Genomic DNA, 18,761 nt, shown 5'->3' with positions numbered 1-18,761 from the left:
TTTAAAGTAGCCTGGCATCATAGCATGACCAGTAGAGGCTGTTCTAAATGAAAGCAATGCATAAACACTAAAACATCGTTTTTGAGCTTTTCAGGTCATAAGAACACTAGTTTAAACCAAGGCATATGCAACTGTACATTTAGGATGCATTGAGCTGTTTGACAGTTTTCTGGCATCGGAACACGACCATTATAGGATGTTCTGGTGGTAACCAATGCAGAAACACAAAAACATCGTTATTGAGCTTTTCAGGTCATAAGAACACTACTTTAAACAAAGACACATGCAACTGTACATTTAGGATGTATTGAGCTGTTTTAAAGTAGCCTGGCATGAGAACATGACCATTACAAACTGTATAGTTAAAAACCAATGCAGAAACACTAAAACATTGTTTTTGAGCTTTTCAGGCCAAAAGAAAACTAGTTTAAACCAAGACACATGCAACTGTACATTTAGGATGCATTGACCTGTTTTAAAGTAGCCTGGCATGAGAACATGACCATTACAAACTGTAATGTTAGAAACAAATGCAGAAACACTAAAACATCGTTTTGGAGCTTTTTAGGTCATAAGAACACTAGTTTAAACCAAGGCATTTGCAACTGTGCTTTTATGGTGTACTGAGCTGTTTTAAAGTAGCCTGGCATTAACACATGACCAGTTGATGCTGTTCTAAATGAAACCAATGCATAAACATTAAAACAGCGTTTTTGAGCTTTTTAGGTCATAGGCACACTAGTTTAAACCAAGGCAATGCAACTGTGTTTTTATAATGTTTTGAGCTTTTTTAAACTAGCCTGGCATCAAAACATGACCAGTATAGGCTGTTCTGATAGAAACCAATGCAGAAACACTAAAACATCGTTTTTGAGCTTTTCAGGTCATAGGAACACTAGTTAAAACCAAGGCAATGCAACTGTGTTTTTATGATGTTATGAGCTGTTTTAAAGAAGCCTGGCATCAAAACATGACCATTGGAGGCTGTTCTGGTGGTAACCAATGCAGGAACACTAAAACATCGTTATTGAGCTTTAAGGTAATAAGAACACTGGTTTAAACCACAGCATATGCAACTGTACATTTAGGATGCATTGAGCTGTTTTAAAGTAGCCTGGCATGAGAACATGACCATTACAAACGGTATAGTTAAAAAAAAAATGCGGAAACACTAAAACATCGTTTTGGAGCTTTTCAGGTCATAAGAACAGTAGTTTAAACCAAGACACATGCAACTGTACATTTAGGATGCATTGACCTGTTTGACAGTATCCTGGCATCAGAACATGACCTTTAGAGGCTGTTCTGATGGAAACCAATGCAGAAACACTAAAACATTGTTTTTGAGCCTTTCAGGCCAAAAGAAAACTAGTTTAAACCACAGCATCTGCAACTGTGCTTTTAGGGTGCATTGAGGTGTTTTAAAGTAGCCTGGCATCATAACATGGCCATTATAAGCTCTAATGTTAGAAACCAATGCAGAAACACTAAAACATCGTTTTGGAGCTTTTTAGGTCATAAGAACACTAGTTTAAACCAAGGCATTTGCAACTGTGCTTTTAGGTTGTAATGAGCTGTATTAGAGGCTGCTCTGATGGAAACCAATGCAGAAACACTAAAACATTGTTTTTGAGCTTTTTAGGTCATAAGAACACAGTACTTTCAACCACTGCATATGCAACTATGCTTTTATGGTGTACTGAGCTGTTTTAAAGTAGCTTGGCATCAAAACATGACTAGTAGAGGCTGTTCTGAATGAAACCAATGCATAAACACTAAAACATCGTTTTTGAGCTTTTCAGGTCATAGGAACACTAGTTTAAACAACGGCATTTGCAAGTGTGCTTTTACAGCATCCTGGCATTAGAACATGACCATTGGAGGTGGTTCTAATAGCAACCAATGCAGAAACACTAAAACATCGTTTTTGAGCTTTTCAGGTCATAGGAACACTAGTTTAAACCAAGTCAATGCAACTGTGTTTTTATGATGTTTTGAGCTGTTTTAAAGTAGTCTGGCATCAAAACATGACCAGTATAGGCTGTTCTGATAGAAACCAATGCAGAAACACTAAAACATCGTTTTTGAGCTTTTCAGGTCATAGGAACACTAGTTAAAAGCAAGGCAATGCAACTTTGTTTTTATGATGTTTTGAGCTGTTTTAAAGAAGCCTGGCATCAAAACATGACCAGTAGAGGCTGTTCTGATAGAAACCAATGCAGAAACACTAAAACATCGTTTTTGAGCTTTTCAGGTCATAAGAACACTAGTTTAAACAAAGGCATATGCAACTGTACATTTAGGATGCATTAAGCTGTTTGACAGTATTCTGGCATCAGAACATGACCATTGGAGGCTGTCCTAATAGCAAAACATCGTTTTCGAGCTTCGCAGGCTGTAGAATTACTAGTTTGAACCACGGCAATGCAACTGTGCTTTTATGATGCCAGTAGCCTGGCATGAAAACATTGACAATATAAACTGTAATGTTAAAAAAACAATGCAGAAACACTAGAACATTGTTTTGGAGCTTTTCAGGTCATAAGAAAACTAATTTAAACCAAGGTATATGCAATTGTACATTTAGGATGCATTAAGCTGTTTAACTGTAATCTGGCATCAGAACATGACCACTGGAGGCTGTTCTGATGAAAACCAATGCAGAAACACTAAAACATCGTTTTTTAGCTTTTCAGGCTGTAGAATTACTAGTTTAAACCACAGCAATGTAACTGTGCTTTTAAGATGTATTGAGCTGTTTTAAAGTAGCCTGGCATCAAAACATGATCATTAGAGGCTGTTATGATGGAAAACAAAGCAGAGACACTAAAACATCGTTTTTGAGCTTTTCAGGTCATAGGAACACTAGTTTAAATCAAGACAATGCAAGTGTGTTTTTATGATGTAACGAGCTGTTTTAAAGTAGCCTGGCATCAAAACATGACCAGTAGAACTGACCCATTGGAGTATTGATCTAGACAAATTAGTCATGGATTGTTAAAATGTATTAATTTTGGCTGTGTATTACTCTGTCCCTTCTCCCTTACCCCTCCCTTCCCGGGTCCAATCTAGCTCATCAGCTGTGCCTCTATCTATCCTCTTCCCCTTATTGTGACTCCCTTCAAGGACAACTGTTGGACTGACCTGTAAACATCTTGGTCGGCCTCGGTCATACTTCTATAAACAACACTTCACTACACTGATTCAGATACATCCCCCCCCCCCTCTCCCCTCCTTACAGTCTCACTGTCTGCTCTCCGACCTTATCTATCTGTCCTGATGAACCCGAGAAAAAATTCCAGCAAGGTTTCCACTTGTACTGTTTGATACTGTATGTGTGTGCGTTTTATTTTTACTGTTTGTACTGCAATTTGCTTCCACTGTCGGACTAGCGCCGGGTAACCTGGCTGCTGATGGGAATTTCCCCGCTGTGGGACTAATAAAGGCATTCTTAATTCTTAATTCTTAGAGGCTGTTCTGCTAGAAACCAATGCAGAAACACTAAAACATTGTTTTTGAGCTTTTCAGACCATAAGAAAACTAGTTTAAACCACGGCATTTGCAACTGTGCTTTTACAGTATCCTGGCATTAGAACATGACCATTGGAGGCAGTTCTAATAGCAACCAATGCAGAAACACTAAAACATCGTTTTTGAGCTTTTCAGGTCATAGGAACACTAGTTTAAACCAAGGCAATGCAAGTGTGTTTTTATGATGTTTTGAGCTGTTTTAACCCTCACGCAGCTCTCATTTTTAGACCCCACGAGGGCAACGGAGGAGGGTTTTACATCTGACCCCACAAGTGGGTGAGGATGTGCAGTGGGGGGGTGGTGGTCGGGGTCACGCCAGACCCCAGGAGGAAAGCGAACGTGCAGGTTGGGAAGGGAGAAGAGGGGGTCACGCCAGACCCCACGAGGGCACAGAAAGTGCAGATTAGGAGGAGAGAGGTGGGGGTCACGCTCGACCCCACGAGGACACAGAAAGTGCAGGTTGGGAGGAGGGAGGAGGGGGTCACGCCGGACCCCACGAGGTCACAGAACGTGCAGGTTTGGAGGAGGGAGGTGGGGGTCACGCTAGACCCCAGGAGGAAAGCGAACGTGCAGGTTAGGAGGAGGGAGGTGGGGGTCACGCCAGACCCCAGGAGGAAAGCGAACGTGCAGGTTAGGAGGAGGGAGGAGGGGGTCACGCCAGACCCCAGGAGGAAAGCGAACGTGCAGGTTAGGAGGAGGGAGGTGGGGGTCACGCCGGACCCCAGGAGGAAAGCGAACGTGCAGGTTGGGAGGAGGGAGGAGGGGGTACCGCCGGACCCCACGAGGAAAGCGAACGTGCAGGTTGGGAGGAGGGAGGAGGGGGTCACACCGGACCCCAGGAGGAAAGCGAACGTGCAGGTTAGGAGGAGGGAGGTGTGGGTCACGCCGGACCCCACGAGGAAAGCGAACGTGCAGGTTAGGAGGAGGGAGGAGGGGGTCACGCCGGACCCCAGGAGGAAAGCGAATGTGCAGGTTAGGAGGAGGGAGGTGGGGGTCACGCCGGACCCCAGGAGGAAAGCGAACGTGCAGGTTGGGAGGAGGGAGGAGGGGGTAACGCCGGACCCCACAAGGACACAGAAAGTGCAGGTTGGGAGGAGGGAGGCGGGGGTCACGCTAGACCCCACGAGGACACAGAAAGTGCAGGTTAGGAGGAGGGAGGAGGGGGTCACGCCAGACCCCACGAGGACACAGAACGTACAGGTTAGGAGGAGGGAGGTGGGGGTCACGCCGGACCCCAGGAGGAAAGCGAACGTGCAGGTTAGGAGGAGGGAGGAGGGGGTCACGCCGGACCCCACGAGGACACAGAAAGTGCAGGTTAGGAGGAGAGAGGTGGGGGTCACGCTCGACCCCCCGAGGACACCGAAAGTGCAGGTTGGGAGGAGGGAGGCGGGGGTCACGCTAGACCCCACGAGGACACAGAAAGTGCAGGTTGGGAAGAGAGAGGTGGGGGTCACGCTCGACCCCACAAGGACACAGAACGTGCAGGTTTGGAGGAGGGAGGTGGGGGTCACGCCGGACCCCACGAGGACACAGAAATTGCAGGTTAGGAGGATCCACAGGTTGGAAGATGGAGAATCTCTGTCTGGAGAAACTGTGTGTGTGTGTGTGTGTGTGGGTCTTGTTTCCAAGTTGGAGGAATCTCCACCACGTTGGAGGAATCCTTCTGGTGGGATAAACTGCCGCGTTGGAGGATTTTTCACGTTGGACAAACCCAGGTTAGATGATTTTTTCCCACCACGCTGGAGGAATCCTTCTGGTGGGATAAACTGCCAGGTTGGAGGATTTTTCAAGTTGGATAAAGTGGAGAAAGTGTGTGTGTGTGTGTGTGTGTGTGTGTGTGTGTGTGTGTGTGTGTGTGTGTGTGTGTGTGTGTGTGTGTGTGTGTGTGTGTGTGTGTGTGTGTGTGTGTGTGTGTGTGTGTGTGTGTTTGTTTTTACATCGTTGTGTGGACCGCAGCATGTTAGCACACTCACAGTGTGGGGACCAAAATTTATGTGGGGACCAAAACCTGGTCCCCACAAAAATTACTTCATTTTCAGTGTAAAGAAGCTCAAAGAAATGCCCTGTCAAATTTTCAGCATGGACCCCATTATACCGGCATTGGACAAAATGTGTGTAAGTGTGCTTAGGGAGGAGTAACTCAGTACTGCCTACTAGGGGCATGTGGTGGTATTGCAGGAACACACACTTGTAGCTTTAGAACACACACTGCGCCCAACTGAGCATGCTCAAACAGCTGGCGGCCATGATGGCTAATATCTAGATTAGCTGCTAACTAGCTAGCTAATTAATTGTAAAACAAATTGACTATAATTGGAACTAGTTGGTGATGTACAACTATATTATTCACAAAGAATTTTAGACTACACTGACTACAGTTTCAGATAAACTAATACACATTATTTTTATCGGTTTACACAAAAGTAGAGGTTAAGGAATTAGCCATTTACATGATATGATTTGCGATTAGCTAATGAGATAACTGGTGGAACAGGACAAGTAGATCTTCATATATAAGAACTTCACAGAAAAAAAGTCAACTTATTCTGTAAATGTAACACAGCCATCTTGTTGTAATCAAAACTAATAAGTCTCTATGAAATGCTAGCTAATACTTATCGGACGAAAAATAATAACATGCATTTGTGTATGCTGACATGCCTGGTGGGTGGAACTGGGGAGGCAATACTAAAACATTGTCACCACCCATGCAAGATGCGCTCACTATTCAAACAAGTATCCCTAAAAAGTGTTAGCATAGGACGAAGAAAACTGATTAGTAAGAAGCACATGGTGAAGAAAGAAGCCTCAAACAGACGTGCAACAGGGATATTACTGTAAGGGTAAGTCAAGCCTACAGATATAACCAAGTTAAGTCAACATTAAAACCAATATGATGTTTCTAAAACACTAGTTGTTTATTTTTTTTATTATTTTAGTCCTTTTGGCTAGCTAGCTAGCTAACTAGCTAGGAATGGCATGCTAGCAATGTGCCCAACTAGGTTACCTTTAATTTATTACTTCATCCAAGCATCATGTACTTGATTTAAAACACCAGTTAGGATTCTTTTATTAATAAAAAACGAACTGTAATTAATATCACACAGTGGACATAGTTAGCCCTATTGGTTGAGATTTTTATTGTTATTTAGCTCAGTATACTGTAATTTAGATTGAATTGAAGCTACATTAGATAATGCGGTTAATTTAGGTACCTGTATGACTGTTCTTAGGTTTAAAACTAGCTAACTAACTTACTATAAATCCTATACTAGCTTGTATGTGGTAACTGCAGCCTACACAGCATTAAGTCATATTCCATTGGTTACATTGGTATTTTGAATGCAGGAATAACAATGGCCACAATAAGACGAAGGAACACGCCATTAAAAGATGCTATTGCACATGCTACCAGGGCCATTGACAAGGCAAGAGAGTTGGAGGTGAAATATATTAACTCTTTTAAAGGTATGATGCTGCATTTTGTTTTCCTAATTACTATTAATAAAATATTATATATCGCATTGTAATAAAGGGATCAATTGGCACAGTAGCTGAGTGGATGTAGATACGTAAAGCAAGCATATTTTTATATTTTATTATTTTTAAAAATTGTTTAAAAGAATAATGTAATAACTGTTAAGCTGTGTCTTGAAGCCTAGAGCATATTAATATTACTGAAGATGTAACTATTAATGACATTACATGGTTGTTGTCGTATGAAATTAAATTTTTTTGCATACGCTTTTAGAAGCTTCTAGGTGTGTAATAATACATACATTTATATTCAACATTGTGTTTTTGTATTTTCTAGGTCGAGGCTTGTTTGCAAAGGTCCCTTACCAAAAGGGAGACTTTATAGTTGAATATAGAGGAGAACTAATCAGTTCACAAGAATCTGAAAGGAGAAGGGGGATTTACCATAGTAAATGCACTGTTTTTATGTTTGACTTCTGCTGGAAAGAAAGAATGTGGTGGTAAGAAGAGTTTCTCTTTTGTTCACATTTTAAACAAAGGTGTAACAATGATTTCATAGTGTTTAAGTAAACATGTGAGCATACTGTAGAAAATAATCACCTTACTTGTGTCCTAATAACATTGAACTTTCTAATATTGTCAATAGTTACTGTGTTTATTCAGTAAAAATGTATTTCAGACCAAAATCACTTTTTATATATGAGTCCATACAAGAGTCATGCAATAAACATCAACAGGCCCACGTCCCTTACAAGGAATAAGGGGCAGTGGAACAAGAAAAAATGAACGAGTTATTGTTTCAATCATATATAAGCTAATTATTTCTTTTCTATAGACTTTACACTATTTGAGTAAGGAATATCTTGTATTGAACAGATTAACCTGAATAAAGTTTAGAAGTAAAATAAATTTGAAAATGTCATATTGATGACTGATAATGGTTTAATTTAATTATAAACCTTTTTGTGAAACTTAATTTTTGATTCCTATTTTTGAATGAAGTATTGATGCAGCGCAAGAAGATGACAGTCTTGGAAGACTAGTCAATGATGACCACATCTATCCAAACTGCAAAATGAAGAGGGTCATAGCAGAGGGCAAGCCACATCTTTGTCTTTTTGCTCTGAGAGACATTAAGGCTGGAGAAGAAATAACGTATGACTATGGGGGATCTGATTGGCCTTGGAGAAAACAGGTTTGTCACTCTTGAATTGTGTGATGTAGATTAGTGAATGTGTACATATTTGCTTTCATGAGGAGATCGGTGAAGGATTTGTGTTTCTTTTGTGAGATTTATTCTGCTACTGGTTTTTTACTCTGAGTTTTTTTTTAAATCAAATGACAGTGATTGCTAATGCTAATAAGTTTGAAGAGACAAATACAGGAAAAAAGCCTTTTCTTCAGTACAGGGACAATATACTTAAGCTAAATAACCAGAAGTGTGTTCTGCCACTCTTCAGCTTTCCTTATTCTTAATTACCGTAGTATATTAGCAGACATCTGTGCTAAATTGAAAATTTAATAATCAAATATAACTGACTTTTAGTTGTATACAGAGACTATTTAAGTTGCATCATCAATTGCATGTTTCCTGTATACATGTGCTTCATATTGTGACTGATTGATACAAGTGTTAATGCTGATGTGCTAAATACAGATATTGAATTCATTTGTCAGGCTAAAGTGCAAGAAACTGCATCTGATACACTGTCATCAGAGGAGGTTCCTCAGAGTCCTTCCCCCTCCAAGATGCAGGTATTGCTATAACACACAATTACACTTTCTGTCAGGTCTGTAGTTTAGTTTCTAGTGTTTTTCTTTAAAGTCAGTGAACAGAAGTTATTTATAAATATAATCATTATTAACTTAGATGTTTAGATATTTACATCACTTGCAGCACCCTATGTCACATGCATGGTTATTGCACACTTATTTTATGGTTATTGCACTGTCATTGTTTTGTGTGACTGGAGAGTTCAGATCAGACACAACCTGGGAGAATAGGCTGACTTTGTGTCTAATGGTTCTGGAGGCTATAGCTCTGTAGCTCCTTTCTGAGCTGTCGTAGGAAGTACAACCTCTGCTGGGACTTTTTGCGGACAGTGTCTATGTGGGGGGCCCACTTCAGGTCCTGTGAGATTGTGGATCCTAGGAACCTGAATGAGACATTGTTATTGTGGATGGTGGGGGGGGCAATTCCTTCAAAGTTCACCATCATCTCCACAGTCTTCAGCGCCAACTGGTTCTAACTGCAGCACTGAACCAGCTGCTCAACCTCCTGCCTGTAAGCAGACTTATCACTGTCCTGAAGCAGACCAGTGACAGTCTGTGTACTTCAAGGTGCAGTTGTTTGTGTACAGGGAGAAGAGCAGTGGGTAGAGGGCGCACTCCCGTGGTGTGCCAGTGCTGATTGTGCAGGTGCCAGATGTAATGCCGCCCAGCCTCACCAGAGCTATAGTATGCCTATGGTTTGGCTTCTCTATATCACACACCAGTCAGGTCTGTAGTACTTGTTGGGTCCACGTTAGATAAATAATATTGTGCACATTTCATGTCATGTGAATTTATTGTCCAATGCACAATACAGGTAAATTAACTTGAGCTCACTTCAGTTCATCTCAGTTGTACTGTGGCACACCACAAAATATGTACACTTACTTTGGTGTGGTACTTATTCTACATATTATATAATTCTATATTATATTGCAGATACTGTAGATAGTTAGTATTTTTACCTATTATCAATAGCTAGTAATAGCAGGAGCCAGTAAAGAGAGCAGCACCAGCAGTAGGTAGGAACCTTTGGCACTGGGTCAGTTGCGCCAGGGTGGCTTATGGGGTGGAGCTTCGTCTCGAATCTAGAGTTAATGTGGACAGTGATTTGAGTGTGCCACCTGTTTTCAATGTTAATATTAGATGCAAAACTGCCAGCACAATTACACGTGAAGGGTGAGTGTTATTAGCGTGCTCGTAAAGTTGGATATTTTTTTTGTCGAATTTTAAAGATAGAAAGTTTGAGCTGCGCAGGTGGGCGTGTGCCGCGCCGTGCGACGCCGTTGTCTTTTACGTAGATTGCAGATTGTCTTGCAGACAAGCTGCTATGTTTAATTGCTTTATGCAGTATTATTATCAGGGCTCCTACAAGCATATTACGTTTATAAGTTTATTACTACTAATTACAAGCTGAGCTGAGTTTGTTAAACTAGTATCTAAATGTTAGAATTAATGATGGGAAGTCTAGCTCTTTTTTACAGATTTGGCTCGGCTCTCTCAAAAGAGCCGGCTCTTGTGGCTCCTGGTCTGCTCCTAATTTATTATCCCTATTTATTATGTTTTAACCTAATTTAGCGATTATAAATTGTGCGTGTTTCTAAGCATTTGTTTTTGTTCCGTGTTTTCATAAAAGCCTTTAATGCAATTTTCTCTTAAAAAATACAGTTAATGCCTTTTAAAATTTTAATTAAACCTTTGGGTCTTAATATCTGTCAACCTCCACAAAACATTATCTAAAGTATTATAATGTTTTAATTTTACAAAGTGTGCACTCAGGTTTGCCGTCTCAAATATCATTGAAATGCATCTAGATGCTGCTGCTTTTTCGGCCATTTTTACTTATTCCCGACGCGCTTTATTTTAATTCTGGAACCCCGTTTGTCTACCTGTACCACTACACTCGCTGTCTTAGGAGCGTTTGGCCCCTTTACGTCAATCCTCGTACGTGATTGGCCGATTGGTCCGCCCATAATAGTCTCGTGTTTGTGTGTATGGATGTTCAGCAGAGCGGACAAATGGCTGCTGAAGATTCGGCTCTCCCCGGCGGGAGTTGGCTCTTCTCATTTGCTACATTTGCATCGCTGGTTAGAATATAGAAGTGAAGGTTTTGGGCCGTTAGCCTCAAGGTTCAACCTCCCTGTATTACACACCTGTCAGGTCTGTAGTACTTGTGGGGTCATACCAGCGTTTTGTTCTGCCACTCTTCAGCTTTCCTTATTCATAATTACAGTAGTTAATTAGCAGACATCTGTACCAAATAGAACCTATCAAATGTAACTGACTTGTTGTTGTAGACAGAGACTATATTGAAATTGCATTGCCACTTGCATGTCTTTTTCCTGTATACATGTGCTTCATATTGTTATTGATTTATACAAGTGTTAATGCTGATATACTAAATACTAATGTTAAATTAATTTGTCAGGCTAAAGTGCAAAATACTGCAGCTGATACAATGTCATCAGAGGAGGTTCCTCAGAGCCCTTCGTTCTCCGAGATGCAGGTATTGCTTAACCACACAATTACACTTCCTGCCATATCTGTAGTTTAGTTTTTAGTGTTTTTCTTTTCAGTCTGAATTTGGTTTATTTAGTCAAATATGAGCATTGCACAAAACTGGAGATCACATTAGGTCTAATACAAAGTATTTTAAAGCTAAACCTAAAATGTGTAGCACTCTTTGATTTTTGAGTATTCATTCATCATTCATTTGTGGCTAGTCTCTCACACACGTGGTGGGTGTCTTTCTGGGGACCAGTGAGAGTTGTAGTTTGCCTAGATTTTAACCTCTGTATCACACACACCTGTCAGGTCTGTAGTACTTGTGGGGTCCACGTTGGGTAAATAATATTGTGTACATTTCATCTTTGTAACATGAATTTATTGTCTTTAGTTTTATTACACTTGAATGCACAATATGGGCAAACAAACTTGAGCTTACTTCAGTTCATCTTAGTCACACCAACTTTTTGTTTTGCCACTTTTCAGCTTTTCTTATTCCTAATTACAGTAGTTAATTAGCAGACATCGGTACCAAATTGAACCTATCAAATGTAACTGATTTGTTGTTGTATAAAGAGACTGTATTGAAGTTGCATCGCCACTTGGGTGTCTGTTTCCTGTAGACATGTGCTTCATATTATGATTGATTCATGCAAGTGTTAATGCTGATGTGCTAAATACAGATGTTGAATTCATTTGTCAGGCTAAAACACAAGAAACGGGCGCTGATACACTGTCATCAGAGGAGGTTCCTCAGAGCCCTTCCGTCTCCGAGATGCAGGTATTGCTCACAAACACAATCATACTTTCTGTCAGGTCTGTAGTTTAGTTTCTATTTTTTTCTTTTCAGTCTATTTTATTAATTTAAATTTACTTAAATATGAGCATTGCTCAAAGCTGGAGATCACATTAGGTCTAATACAAAGTATTTTAAAGCTAAATCTACATGTAAAATATGTAGCACTCTTTGATTTTTAAGTATTCATGGGGTCCAGTTGTGGCTAGTCTCTCACACACGTGGTGGGTGTCTTTCTGGGGACCAGTGAGAGTTGTAGTTTGCCTAGATTTTGATATCTGTATCACACACACCTGTCAGGTCTGTAGTACTTGTGGGGTCCACGTTGGGTAAATAATATTGTGTACATTTCATCTTTGTAACATGAATTTATTGTCTTTAGTTTTATTACACTTGAATGCACAATATGGGCAAACAAACTTGAGCTTACTTCAGTTCATCTTAGTCACACCAACTTTTTGTTTTGCCACTTTTCAACGTTCCTTATTCCTGATTACAGTACTTAATTAGCGGACATCTGTACCAAATTGAACCTATCTTACTTATCTTACAGTTACCGATGTAACTGAATTGTAGTTGTATGCAGAGACTGTATTGAAGTTGCATCGCCACTTGCATGTCTGTTTCCTGTATACATGTGCTTTATTATGTGATTGATGGATACAAGTGTTAATGTTGATGTGCTGAATACAGATGTTTAATTCATTTGGCAGGCTAAAACACAAGAAACTAGCGCTGATACACTGTCATCAGAGGAGGCTCCTCAGAGCCCTTCCGTCTCCGAGATGCAGGTATTGCTCTAACACACAATCATACTTTCTGTCAGGTCTGTAGTTTAGTTTCTATTTTTTTCTTTTCAGTCTATTTTATTAATTGAAATTTAGTCAAATATGAGCATTGCTCAAAGCTGGAGATCACATTAGGTCTAATACAAAGTATTTTAAAGCTAAATCTACATGTAAAATATGTAGCACTCTTTGATTTTTAAGTATTCATGGGGACCAGTTGTGGCTAGTCTCTCACACACGTGGTGGGTGTCTTTCTGGGGACCAGTGAGAGTTGTAGTTTGCCTAGATTTTGATCTCTGTATCACACACACCTGTCAGGTCTGTAGTACTTGTGGGGTCCACGTTGGGTAAATAATATTGTGTACATTTCATCTTTGTAACATGAATTTATTGTCTTTAGTTTTATTACACTTGAATGCACAATATGGGCAAACAAACTTGAGCTTACTTCAGTTCATCTTAGTCACACCAACTTTTTGTTTTGCCACTTTTCAGCTTTTCTTATTCTTAATTACAGTAGTTTTTATAGCAGACATCTGTGCCAAATTGAACCTATCAAATGTAACTAACTTGCAGATGTATACAGAGACTGTATTGAAGTTGCATCGCCATTTGCATGTCTGTTTCCTGTATACATGTGCTTCATTATGTGATTGATTGATACAAGTGTTAATGTTGATATGCTGAATACAGATGTTTAATTCATTTGGCAGGCTAAAACACAAGAAACTAGCGCTGATACACTGTCATCAGAGGAGGTTCCTCAGAGCCCTTCCGTCTCCGAGGTGCAGGTATTGCTCTAACACACAATTATACTTTCTGTCAGGTCTGTAGTTTAGTTTCTATTTTTTTTTTTTCAGCCTATTTTATTAATTGAAATTTAGTCAAATACGAGCATTGCTCAAAGCTGGAGATCACATTAGGTCTAATACAAAGTATTTTGAAGCTAAATCTATATGTAAAACATGTAGCACTCTTTGATTTTTAAGTATTCATGGGGACCATTTGTGGCTAGTCTCTCACACACGTGGTGGGTGTCTTTCTGGGGACCAGTGAGAGTTGTAGTTTGCCTAGATTTTGACCTCTGTATCACACACACCTGTCAGGTCTGCAGTACTTGTGGGGTCCACGTTGGGTAAATATTATTGTGTACATTTCATCTTTGTGACATGAATTTATTGTCTTTAGTTTTATTACACTTGAATGCACAATATGGGCAAACAAACTTGAGCTTACTTCAGTTCATCTTAGTCACACCAACTTTTTGTTTTGCCACTTTTCAACGTTCCTTATTCCTAATTACAGTAGTTAATTAGCAGACATCGGTACCAAATTGAACCTATCAAATGTAACTGATTTGTTGTTGTATAAAGAGACTGTATTGAAGTTGCATCGCCACTTGCGTGTCCGTTTCCTGTATACATGTGCTTCATATTATGATTGATTCATGCAAGTGTTAATGCTGATGTGCTAAATACAGATGTTGAATTCATTTGTCAGGCTAAAACACAAGAAACGGGCGCTAATACACTGTCATCAGAGGAGGTACCTCAGAGCCCTTCCCTCTCCCATATGCAGGTATTGCTTTAACACACAATTACACTTTGTCTTGTCTGTAGTTTAGTTTTTCTTTTTTTCTTTTCAGTCTGTTTTATTAATTGAACTTTAGTCAAATACGAGCATTGCTCAAAGCTGGAGATCACATTAGGTCTAATACAAAGTATTTTAAAGCTAAATCTACATGTAAAATATGTAGCACTCTTTGATTTTTAAGTATTCATGGGGACCAGTTGTGGCTAGTCTCTCACACACGTGGTGGGTGTCTTTCTGGGGACCAGTGAGAGTTGTAGTTTGCCTAGATTTTGATCTCTGTATCACACACACCTGTCAGGTCTGTAGTACTTGTGGGGTCCACGTTGGGTAAATAATATTGTGTACATTTCATCTTTGTAACATGAATTTATTGTCTTTAGTTTTATTACACTTGAATGCACAATATGGGCAAACAAACTTGAGCTTACTTCAGTTCATCTTAGTCACACCAACTTTTTGTTTTGCCACTTTTCAGCTTTTCTTATTCTTAATTACAGTAGTTTTTATAGCAGACATCTGTGCCAAATTGAACCTATCAAATGTAACTAACTTGCAGATGTATACAGAGACTGTATTGAAGTTGCATCGCCATTTGCATGTCTGTTTCCTGTATACATGTGCTTCATTATGTGATTGATTGATACAAGTGTTAATGTTGATATGCTGAATACAGATGTTTAATTCATTTGGCAGGCTAAAACACAAGAAACTAGCGCTGATACACTGTCATCAGAGGAGGTTCCTCAGAGCCCTTCCGTCTCCGAGGTGCAGGTATTGCTCTAACACACAATTATACTTTCTGTCAGGTCTGTAGTTTAGTTTCTATTTTTTTCTTTTCAGCCTATTTTATTAATTGAAATTTAGTCAAATACGAGCATTGCTCAAAGCTGGAGATCACATTAGGTCTAATACAAAGTATTTTGAATCTAAATCTACATGTAAAACATGTAGCACTCTTTGATTTTTAAGTATTCATGGGGACCATTTGTGGCTAGTCTCTCACACACGTTGTGGGTGTCTTTCTGGGGACCAGTGAGAGTTGTAGTTTGCCTAGATTTTGACCTCTGTATCACACACACCTGTCAGGTCTGTAGTACTTGTGGGGTCCACGTTGGGTAAATAATATTGTGTACATTTCATCTTTGTGACATGAATTTATTGTCTTTAGTTTTATTTCACTTGAATGCACAATATGGTCAAACAAACTTGAGCTTACTTCAGTTCATCTTAGGCACACCAACTTTTTGTTTTGCCACTTTTCAACGTTCCTTATTCCTAATTACAGTAGTTAATTAGCAGACATCGGTACCAAATTGAACCTATCAAATGTAACTGATTTGTTGTTGTATAAAGAGACTGTATTGAAGTTGCATCGCCACTTGCGTGTCCATTTCCTGTATACATGTGCTTCATATTATGATTGATTCATGCAAGTGTTAATGCTGATGTGCTAAATACAGATGTTGAATTCATTTGTCAGGCTAAAACACAAGAAACGGGCGCTGATACACTGTCATCAGAGGAGGTACCTCAGAGCCCTTCCCTCTCCCATATGCAGGTATTGCTTTAACACACAATTACACTTTGTCTTGTCTGTAGTTTAGTTTTTCTTTTTTTCTTTTCAGTCTGTTTTATTAATTGAAATTTAGTCAAATACGAGCATTGCTCAAAGCTGGAGATCACATTAGGTCTAATACAAAGTATTTTGAAGCTAAATCTACATGTAAAACATGTAGCACTCTTTGATTTTTAAGTATTCATGGGGACCATTTGTGGCTAGTCTCTCACACACGTGGTGGGTGATGATGGTACTTCACTTGTCGTTAGTAGACAAGCCTCCTCAGGAGGCGGAAGGAAATAAAATTATTCATACCCCTGGCAAATTCTGCCTTAGGTACTAGTATTCAACCTGACCTTAGTAAATAGGAAAAACAATGCAAGTACCGTTATTAAAAACACTTTACCTGTTTAGATTTAAAACTGTACAAGTCATGTGTCTAGAATAGATTCCTTCTTAATTACTCTTCTAACCCTTCACAGAGAATGTGGATGTACATGAGGACAATGACAGTGGAGCAGCATGTGGGTCAGGGTCACAAGGTAAGGATTATTCAAAATGTCATATTTCATATCACACACACGCACATACACACATACATAAATATATATAACCTGGCCTTTAGGTTAAAACTGTACCTTTTAGTCATGTGTCTAGAATAGATTCCTTCTCAATTACTCTTCTGCCCCTTCACAGAGAGTGTGGATGTACTTGACGACAGCATCAATGGGGCAGCATGTAAGTCACAAGGTAAGGATTTTTATATTGTCAAAAATTAGTATATTCGGTGGTGACAAATATTGTAAAAGATCAAATCTAATAATTAACCTGAATGAATACACTTGTACTTCACAGTATTTTAAGTAGACCTTGCAAAAATAAATCTAAATCTGTGCCCTCCAACTACTTCCATGGTCATGAAGAGAGAGTTGGAGAGAGAGGAAGAAGTTTATAGTGACATGTTTAGTTTTAGTCATTATATAAGACAAGCTTTCATTATATAAGCAGAGAGAAAGAAAAGTAAACTAGTGTATTTACTGATAGTCCTGGTTCCAAAGTATTGAGTTAATTAACTTAAAGTGCTAATAATAATTTTTAAAAAGTCTAATGCTGCACTTTTTCTATTTAACTTCTTTTTCTATCTTTTCTATATAACAGTATTAGTTACTATACAAATACTGTAAAGGGTAATACTGTCTTCTGTTTTTTTATTTTTAGAGTGTCTGGTTAAATGTAATCAGACTGAAGATGGCAAGGCTACACTGACGGATGTTAGTGATTCAGCACCACATCAAAGTTTCATGGCTACAACACATCATAAGTCACCAAAACAAATAGGTTGGCATATTAACAATTTTAATTTCATTTTTGCTTAGGAAGTATACTTTTCATGAATTCAGATATAGTGTTGTCTTCTCCTTGTGCATTTATAGTCTTCAAATGATTTTTAATGAAGCATTTTTCATATAGAGACCTATACACCAATATTAATTTGAGTTGTGTAATTGTACAGGTCGCCAAGTTTTCAAAAGAAGGAAATGGGAGAATGAAGAGGTACAAGTTGTTGAAAGACATCTGATGCACTTCATTACCTCATGCCGTGTTCCAGGAAAACTTGAAATTGATAAGTGTCTTGGGGTTGAAAATGTGGCGCTGAAAGACAGGGACTAGTTGTCCATGAAGTTTTATGTCAAGAACCGTATAACAGCTTTGAAAAGAAAGGCCTTTGAAACTGGCCTCTGAAACACAGTTCAATAGTAACTGTTCAATTGTTTGTCTAAAGCAGCGTTTTTGTTTACAATGCTGTAACTGAATAATTCTTATATTTGAATGACTACCTTTTTGTAGTATTATTATATTTTTATAAACAAATCTTCTATATCAGAATATGAATCTGATCTTTTTTTTTTCTACAGAAGTTCAAGGTAAATACCAGTAACTAATGTTCAAATAAAATTATGTGGCTTACACAATTTTTATGTCTTATTTTAAGTCCAGGTAAATTCTACTTATAGTGGTCCTTAATGCTAGAAGGTAAGTACTTAATTTTGAATGCATGAATATTTAATGTCAAGTCCACAGTAAGAAACAAAACCTAGACTTTGTGTATTCTGAAGTCCACAGTAAGAAACAAAACCCAGACTTTGTGTGTTCTGGTCCCACTTCTACCTAAAAACCTGACAAGTCCTCAGAAGTCTGGCCCTTGTCAGACGTGGAACACTACTTTGTCTAAATGGTAATTTAAATAGGCAAGCTTGTATATCTCACTATGTGGTTGCTACCTGATTTTTTAGAGTGCTCTACAACCCACAGAAAGGGTGGTTCCCAGAAAGGGGTGCCTTGTCTGGTGATCCCACAATGTAGTATAGACAAGCCTGTGTGTGTGTGTGTGTGTGTGCTTGTGGGGTTTTGTTTCCAAGTTGGAGGAATCTCCACCACGTTGGAGGAATCCTTCTGGTGGGATAAACTGCCAGGTTGGAGGATTTTTCATGTTGGATAAAGTGGAGAAGGTGTGTGTGTGTGTGCGTGTGTGTGTGCGTGCGTGCGTGTGGGGTCTTGTTGAAGGACGTGAGAGTGGTGGTGAAATAAGCCCCCCCCCCAGGTTAGATGTTTTTTTTTTGTTGGAGAAATCCTTCTGGTGGGATAAACTTGGAGGAGCTTGGAGGATTTTTCACGTTGGATAAGGTGGAGAACGGCTCCGAGTTCTTTGGCGGTGAGATGATTTTGGTTTGATGCCTCTGGC

The 18,761-nt window shown here is 39.3% G+C and overlaps 1 protein-coding gene across 20 annotated transcripts; it reads left to right on the top strand.

The window, feature by feature from the left end:
• Window positions 1–5,378: 5,378 nt before the first annotated feature.
• Window positions 5,379–17,991, top strand: LOC114868413 (uncharacterized). 20 transcript variants are annotated; one of them, XM_029171963.3, is made up of 15 exons: window positions 5,381–6,999; window positions 7,346–7,508; window positions 8,011–8,203; window positions 8,686–8,763; window positions 11,207–11,284; window positions 11,987–12,064; window positions 12,793–12,870; window positions 13,581–13,658; window positions 14,368–14,445; window positions 15,154–15,231; window positions 15,941–16,018; window positions 16,501–16,560; window positions 16,715–16,768; window positions 17,237–17,356; window positions 17,532–17,991. In XM_029171963.3, the coding sequence occupies exons 1-14, from the start codon at window positions 6,888–6,890 to the stop codon at window positions 17,282–17,284; spliced, it is 1,254 nt and encodes a 417-aa protein (XP_029027796.1). In that variant the 5' UTR covers window positions 5,381–6,887; the 3' UTR covers window positions 17,285–17,356; window positions 17,532–17,991. The 20 variants fall into 20 exon arrangements, with proteins under 20 accessions (XP_040929469.1, XP_055370066.1, XP_055370065.1 ...); XM_041073535.2 differs by lacking the exon at window positions 15,154–15,231 and having other exon boundaries at window positions 5,379–6,999; XM_029171965.3 differs by lacking the exon at window positions 11,207–11,284.
• The last annotated feature ends 770 nt before the right edge of the window (window positions 17,992–18,761 follow it).

This window comes from Betta splendens, chromosome 13, assembly GCF_900634795.4.
Source record: "Betta splendens chromosome 13, fBetSpl5.4, whole genome shotgun sequence".
NCBI lineage: Eukaryota > Metazoa > Chordata > Actinopteri > Anabantiformes > Osphronemidae > Betta > Betta splendens.
Note: the sequence above shows the minus strand (reverse complement) of the source record. Positions and strands in the feature narration are given on the sequence as shown.